The sequence below is a fragment of the Mesitornis unicolor genome, unplaced genomic scaffold, assembly GCF_000695765.1.
Source record: "Mesitornis unicolor isolate BGI_N332 unplaced genomic scaffold, ASM69576v1 scaffold17962, whole genome shotgun sequence".
In the NCBI taxonomy this organism is placed as follows: Eukaryota; Metazoa; Chordata; class Aves; order Mesitornithiformes; family Mesitornithidae; genus Mesitornis; species Mesitornis unicolor.
Window position 1 is genome coordinate 1 of NW_010171502.1, and position 8,397 is coordinate 8,397.

The 8,397-nt window shown below is 46.4% G+C and overlaps 1 protein-coding gene across 1 annotated transcript in view; it reads right to left on the reverse strand.

The window, feature by feature from the left end:
* Nucleotides 1–1,458: 1,458 nt before the first annotated feature.
* LOC104537247 (leucine-zipper-like transcriptional regulator 1) overlaps nt 1,459–8,397 on the reverse strand; it is a gene marked incomplete at both ends in the record, with an annotated part of 18,658 nt that continues 11,719 nt past the window's right edge. The window contains 3 exons of the mRNA XM_010180070.1: nt 1,459–1,547; nt 2,309–2,364; nt 2,980–3,132. Coding sequence (XP_010178372.1) covers nt 1,459–1,547; nt 2,309–2,364; nt 2,980–3,132 — 298 coding nt within the window. The remainder of the gene's footprint in view (nt 1,548–2,308; nt 2,365–2,979; nt 3,133–8,397) is intronic.

An 8,397-nucleotide genomic window follows, 5' to 3' on the forward strand; every position in this document is an offset into this window, starting at 1 on the left:
TTCTATGATTCTGTGATTTATAACCTACCAGAAGAACTGAATCTGAACTTCTTTTATGCAGGTATATATGTATCTGTGTCTTCCCCACTCCTGAGCAAAGTTTCATCCCTTGTACTCATGCACAAAGTCAAATCCAATCTGACAAAACACCAAGGTCAGCCCATGCAAAGGACAAGAATCTGTGTCTACAACAGAGCAAAGCTGTCCAAGACCTGAAAGGCCAGTATTGAGCACTGCGGGGCTGCAGCCACTGGATTGCAACCCCCTGAGAGAGCACAGAAACCCCAATTTTCAACACATGGTCACTCTACTGCAGATAACTGTGTAGGCAGAAAGAAGAGCACCACGTTTCTTCCTGTCCAAGCTACTCCTTCCTTGCTGCAAATTAAACATTAATCACAAAACTTGTCCTACTTAAAGAAGCACAGAAAGGAGCTTCCTTCCCTCCTCTCCACAGTCACTGTGCTCCTGCATTTCAAATGCATGCTTCACCTCTCATCTCCCTTCACCAGGCATCTCCAGCTCTTACAGTTTTACAATGTTTGCTGAGTGCTCTCACAGCTTTCCTACAAATTCTCCCGATGGTCCACACATTTGTACCCCATCACCTGCTCAGGTACAGGGCTGTGACCAGTGGCAGTGTATTAGAACTGCCTCAGACAAGAAGTCCAAGGATCAAACACATGGTGAGAACCTCCCTGCTCACAACACTGTAAGGTTACAGCCAGGAACTGCTGCTCTCAGAGAAATAAATCAGCGAAGGCCAAATGTGAAATCACATCTTTGTTTTGCAATACAACACATTGATCCTAAATTCCATTTACAAGCACAGTCTAACCAACCGTGCCGCATCCTGCTCGTGACACAGGAATGTGTTGGCCATCCTCGTTTTACAGCTGGAAAAGAGGCTCACAGAAATGGTATTAATTGTCTGAGATCATCAAGAACACTACAGTAGCGTAACAGCATGTGCACAGTCTGCAGGACACCTTTCAGCTGCCTAAAATTGTAAGGTTATTCTGGTACTTTCTGCATTTTAAATCCAGCTGCTAGGGTTCTGAATCCGATATGGAGACGTGCGGATTTCTGCTTAAGAGCTGCCAATAACACAGATACATTTCAAACTGTGAGTCTGTCAAGAGGTCTCTCTGGACACTTTTCTTCTGCTCTTTCCTCCCAGTGTTTCACCTCGCCAAGTCCCAAAGTCCTGTGGCCATAGGACCACTGTCCCTTTGCAGTCCCATGAGGCTCGGTTTAGCCTTGGCCATATTCTACGTTGCTCAAAGTCAGCACTCTCCTCTGGCTGCTCACGGTTTCATTGAAGCTAAAACCTTGCCTGTGCCATCCACGTTGTTGTCTGTCCTTTGATCCTTCCCTGTCAGCACCCAGCTGGCTCAGCACCCATCCCAAGGCGAAGCTCCGGGCACCCCATCCCATGGAGCACACCCTTCTCCTCACCCCCAGCCCGTCTTTCTGGTGGTGTGAGCTGTCTCACCACGGCCAGCAGGGTCCCAGTTTCTATCTCCTCCTGCTCCTCAGCCACGTGTCTGTGCAGAGGCAGCTGAGATGGGCGTCTTCACAGGGGTGAGCAGAAGCTTTTCCAGTCCTGCTGTGCACCAGGCGCTTCCTCCCACACCCTCATGGCTCTTCAGACGATGGCAACCCTACCCTGATGTACCTCCATGTAAATATTCCAGATAGTAACGTGAGAATTGCACTGGGGATTGCAGTGACAAACAGAGCCATCGCACCGCAGAGCCAGGCCCGTGCTGGCTATGCTTCATGGTAAAGGCACACCAGTACACCTACTGGTGAAGTCCTCCCGGTGTAACAACAACTGCTACCCAAAACCAGCGCTGTGCAAACATAACTTGAGTCTGGCAGGTGAGATAACCTGTGCAAAGCTGTACTTTTGATTTGCAACCACTGTCATTTCAGGAGGGGTTTCTGCAGCTCCAGATGGTGCTGTGAGTCCAAAGGGCCACCGTCCTGCTCGCTCCCAGTGCATACCAGAATGCTAAAAATCCCAGACTGCAATGCCCCACTGGTCTGAATGCATCTGTCAGCCCTAGATCCCACACTTATCTCTCAGTGTGATCTCCTTACTGTATTAGCAGTGCCTGACAAAGAGAATTTCGGATTCAGCCCCAACACCTCTGGTGATGCGGGCTGGCACCACTCTTGGGAGATGCACGGCCTTGTTTTCATCTGTTGAAGTGCTTTCTCTATTTAGGGTTAATGAGATTTGCAATCTGAGGCTCTTTTCAAGCTGGAACCTTTGCTCTCCAAAGCAGATCTCATCACTCACCTTTGCTTCCCTTCCAGCACCCCTTTCCCCACTGCCGGCACGATTCGAGCCATCATCTTCAAAATACAAGGATTTCAGAAGCCTTTTTTCTCAAAACTCGCTCAGTGCCCTGTCTAGACAGCACAAATTGAGTCTGTCCTGTGATGCTCATCAAGGGCTCTGATTTGACTTGCAAAGCTGTGCATTGGCATTGCTCCTCCCTGTGCCGGAGCACCCCGAAATCATTCCAGCAGCTGAGATTACAGCCCTGAGCATCATCTCTGGGGCTGATCCCACATACTTTAAAATAAACTTAGTTAAATCTGTGCAAGCCCCTACCTAAAGTCATTGATTCAAATTTTAACCTCATCAGGAATACGTTCAGCTTCACTTGAAGTCTTTAATAATTCAAGTTGAATCAATGCAAAAGTAAAATTAAATCAAATGAGCAGTTTCCACTCAGGGGTCAATACTGGTTTTCTGTATGCAATTTAGAACTTGCATGTGCAGACTCAAAGCTTAAATGGTTCTTAGATTACAGTTTAAGCTGAATCAAGATAAATTTCAAGGAGAGGAAAAAAAAGAGTGGAGGAGAAGTAGTACGTACATGGCTGGAATTTATTTCTCTCTCCTGGAATAAATTTAATTTGCATTTTTGCAGCCTTTTTCAGTTTCTTTGTTTCTTTGTTTACCTCTGAGCCTGCTGTGGGTGCTTGTTTAACTGCTGTCATGCTGAAATCTAAACCAAACACGTCCCGAGATGTTTTTAAACCACGTTCTTCCGAGGGCAGGGAGGGAACTTCTTCTGGGGCAGAAACTCCCTCAGGGACCTCTGGACGGGACACCTGGTTACAAGATTTAAAACAAGAGCGTGTAAAGTACAGACGGGACTGGACACGGAGCAGGAGTGCCCCTGTGCTGAAGCTCCAAAAGATGGTGCCCGTGTATCCAAAACATCCAGAATCGATCCACAAAAATCACCACGGTCCTGCTTGGGGCCCATCACCACGACTGAACAATTTCACAAGTCAGTCATGCAGTTTTCTTACGGATTTTTGCAATGGCAGAGGTCGACCATAATTAAAATCTTAAGCACTGATTCTCTGCACCTCAGGGTGCCTCTGCCTGGGACCTGGGGCATTACCGAAAATGTAACTTTATTGCAGTGAGATTCCTTCTCTTGGCTGTGAACAGACTAAAGAATATACTTAAAACTAAGAATATAGGATACTATTGCAGGCTGTGGCTACTTGTGTCGTTTCCAGTGTTTATCTTTTATTCATTTCTCTAACATGCTTTCTGTGCTTTTCCAGACTGAATTTTCAACGCTGTGCAATATTAGCAAAAAGCTAAAATCAAATCCACTGCGGCTGTTTCAAGGCTCTTCCTTCTCATTCTCGCAGCTTCTCAGAAGCCTTCTTGTATTTACAGAACCAATTTATAACTGTGTAAATGTGAACACTCCTCACCCTCATCTATGAACGAGCAGGTACTAAGGCATTTATATATTATATTATTATGATCGCTGCACTGAACTCCACAGCCAGTAAAGATGCACTCAGATCTCCTTCACAACCTAGGAACATTGAGGAGCCTCTCTGTCCTCCAATACCACTATAAACTCTAAGCCAAAATGAGATCCAAAGGCCTAAAGCCATCAACAAACCAACCTGGTGAACCAATGTAAACTAAAAGGTTAAACAAAAAAATGTGGTTTTTCCTCTGAAACTGGAAGAAAACCTTAAGCTCCAACAGGTCCAAATGAGAAGTCACTACTGGGAGCTGTTTATGCTCAAGAAATGCTCCTACGCTACCATAACAGGCACCAGCACAACACTCTCAAACAGATGGGCAGACAGAGCTTTGGATATTCATTAGGTTCAAGGGGGTTTAAGGATTTAAAATGTTTTCGCATGCTGGGTGCAGAAAATCTATGTACTTTTCAGACAAAATTGGGACAGACTCATTTCAGAGTGAACATCAAGACACAGAGCTCTGCAAACGCCCAAAGGAGAAGGCAAATGGGCTTCACTACGCCCCTCCTCAGGCAGTGAACTCTTTTGGATGATGGCAGTGGGCTCATCCACCCCAGTGCATGGCTGTGCGTACCTGAGAGGAGACAAAGTGCTGGTTATAACCCATGTAACACCTATTACCTTTAAACATCTGGCGTGATACGAGCCCAGGAACACAGCTTGAGCAAAGGTTTCTGCCAGGAGCAGCACCCACCCAACCACAGGCCACTCAACTGCAACTCCATCCCAAAAAGGTGATGGAGCAAATCCTCTTCTGCCACATGAAGGAGGTGACTGGGAACAGCCAAGGACGTACCAAGGGTGACATTTCCTGACCAACCCGATCATCTACAGAATGCTGAAGGGCTTCACAGATTAGAGGGAGGGACTGCGCTCTCAGCAAGTCTGTGGCTGGTACCAAATCGTCTGGAGCAGCCGAAACGCTGCAGGCTGCTGTTCCAAAGGACTTACCAAGGCTGGAAAATGGGCTGACGGGCATCTCCCCAAGTTCAGCCAAGGCAAATGCAAAGTCCTGCCCCAGGGACAGAGGAATTCCCTGCAATGACATGGGCTGGGCACCGGCTGTCTGGAAAGCAGATAAAAGATAAAAACCTGGGAGTCCTGGTAAACAACAAAGCTGAGGAGGAGCCAGCAGCACTGCCCTGCAGCAAGACCAACAGCATCCTCAGCTGTATCGGAGAGTGTGTAGGGGAGGGAGTCTTCCTCCTCTATTCAGCACTTGTAAGACCAGATCTGAAGTACTCTGCCCAGTTTTGGGCTCCCCAGTACAAGATCTACATAGACACATCCAGTGGAAGGCTGCCAAGATGATCAGGAGAGGAGAAAAGGCAAAGGAGAAGCCTCACTGCCTGCAATGCCTACGGGAAGAGAGAAGACAGAGCCACTCCTCTGAGAGGTGCCCAGTGGAAAGCGACGGACATGAGGCAGAGCATGGGAAATCCTCACTGAACGTGAGTTGATGCCTTTTATCACGATTGTGGACCAACTCTGGAACATGGGCCAGGAGACGCTGCTGGATCCCCAGGGACAGAGATGCACAGAAAGGGACTGGACGAGGTCCTGTGCACCCTGTCCAGACCCGCTCTGAGCATGGCGTTAAGACTCGAAACCCCCACAGGTCCCTTCCATCCCACCTGCTTTTGTGACTCCAAGATTTCCTCCTCTTCTTTAACCCACTCCAGGGCTGGAAGCCCAGCTCAGCTCATTACGACGGAAATTTAATTTATGTCTAAGATGGAAATTTAGCATTTCCTTTTCCCCTCTTATTTTCCTGATTGTACCGTACAAGAAACAGGGAATTAAAAAATCTACCACAGATACCTGGAAAGGACCTTATTGAAGGCTATTTCCATTCCTCTGCCCCAGCTGGGGTCAACAACACCTACTTCATACAGCCTGATCTTCAAGGCTTCCAGTGGTAGAGACTTCTCAAAACTTCCAATGAACTCTTCAACACCGCGCTGCCGTTATAAGTCAAAACTATTTTGCTGCAATGTATTTATTGGGATTGTCATAAGTACACTGCCAACATAAATGAATCAATCTGGTATAACTGAACAGTGGTGCAAAGCAGAGGATGCCCTCAGGAAGCACCACAACCTCACAGGAAGCAGTTGATACCAAGGGAGATTGTCACGGATTGTGGCAGAGCACAGAAAGTTGAAGGCCACGATGAAGAAACCCACAACATGGAATAAATCACTGGATACAAGAGCAAAGTCATAAATAACAAAAGCTTGTTGTGGTATCAGCTCTTGTAGAGGTTTTACAGCTCTGGTTATGGTGAGTAATAAAAGATGGCTCCGTGGACTTAATTTATGTTCCCCTCTACACTGGAGAGGAGATTTTTTCCCATCTGACGTTCACTGGAGAACACAGCACAGAAACAGGGAGGTCAATTCTTCATCAGTGACATCCAAACACGTGCAAGGGTCTGAATATGAGACAATCTGTAACTTAATTACAGCTGTAATAACAGTGAACTCTCTTTGCGTTACAATCTCTCTAATATATCAGTTACAAATTTAGAGAGCAGCGTTAATGGAGAATTCATCAGAGAGGATTAGGCACAATTTAAAGAGCGAGTCCTGCCAAATCCAATGAACTCATACACTGAAATCTAACAACAGATGACAAGAATCAAGTGACCAATTATTTGGTTCTTTTTGGCACCCCGTGGATTCAAAAGCCAAGTTACCACAACAGTACTTTTGGGGTCACAGTCTGACTTCCTGCATAAAACAACCCACGAAACTTCCTCGAACCACAACCGAAGCCTCTTCCCCAGGTAAGCCAGTGAAGAATTAATTTCCTAAACCTCCCACTTCACAGCTGGTCCTCGTGTTTCCCAATCTTTAATCACTTTCAGATTTCCTCTCTGAACAACCTCCTTGGTTTGTGAACATGAGACACTGAGATATTGCACTGGGAGACCCGGGAACACTGGGCTGAGGTATTTGTGTCACTGAACGGTGTCGGCTCCTGGAGCCCAGGATATCGGCAGCGCTGCAGGCATCTCCCACTGCAGGGAGTTTCCCTCAGCTGCCCACGATGATTCAGGTTTTGAAGTCATTATTTCCAGGGATATCGTAAGGGAAACGGCGCAGACCACACACCCTGTTCTCAGACACATCACTTTACACACGTACTGCAGTATGTGTTGGTTCTGCCCACCTCAAGAAGAAATCCAAGTTGCTCTGACTGGACTGTTACTTTAATCACTGCTTTTAGTCAATGTTAGGGGAAAACTGGGATTTTCTGTTTTATTCCAAGGTCACTGACTAAAGTTTATTGCAATGCAGCAACAAGAACCAGGTCCTAAAGGACCCAAGCAGAGCAACCGCTCCTCGTTCAAAGCTGTATTTCCTATCTTCCACTTGTCCAGCCTTATACTTATTTAACTTATTTGACTCTATTTAATCTGAGTCATGTTAATACTGTTGTAATTTCTTACTGGTGAGCTACAGAAATATATTCCTTCTGCCTATCATCCACATATGCCCGCATTTTGCTTTCTCTGGGAGAACTGTGTAGAAATACGTGATAAACATCCCGCAGAAATGGTGCGCACGTAGACTTGGCAAACAGAAATGGAGCTGTGCAACAACCTGAGCCACGGTTACCCAGGTTTTTATAAATACTGACATTTTCAAGATGTGTCTCTCCAACTTACCGAGAACAAACCTGAAAAGGTCACTGGGATGAAGATAAATTTTAAAAAAATCTTTTCTAAAGAGAATGCAAGTCTGAACACGAAAAGATTATTCTTGATATGTTTTTGAAGATTATTATTTATAAACACTCAAAGTCTTCTCTTTGCAGTGTGAAATGCTAAATTTTACCTCTCCTACAGAACACGAACCCCTGACAAGTACACCCACCACATCTGAAGGCGGTGAGATCTTGCCAGGGGTCTCTGCAGGAATTTGGGGTTTTGTTCAAACAGTAACGCGTTTCTTTCCCTGAAGATGTACCTCAATGGGGGTAACTGATCCCTGCACAGGGAGACCATGGAGACTCACCCACAGCACGATGAGTGCGTCCTTTAAATCCCTCTCAGCTGCCCACAAACCACGTCACTGGAATTCGTCTGGAGAAATCCAGAGCTGTGCCTCAGAGTGAGCCAGGGAAGGTTACCAACACATTAACCTCCCTTTTTGCTTATTAAAAGAAAAATTAAGAGCTCTGAGAGTCACAAGTTTTTATTGCTCTTGACTTTGAAAGGCCTAATTGTGAGACTAAGATGTTTCACAAGCCATGTTTTAGAGATTTCTCTTGTAACTTCGGGAGAGAGCGAGCGCTCGCGAGTGCCTGCAGCACTGGGGAGGCGATGGTCACTTCGATCCACAGACGTTTTCCTACCCCACGCACTGACCTTCTTGAGCACTGTGAGGAAGGAGAATTTTCTTCTTCTTCCCACGGCCCCTTGTCCTCCCTGCGGCAGTGGCTGTTTCCAGACGTCCCTTCAGATCCTTCAGGACTGTGTCCACAATGGACGCGCGTCTCTCCCAGACCTCGAGCTCCTCTGCCATTTTTTGGTTGGAAAAGACCTTTAAGATCATGGAGTCCAACCAT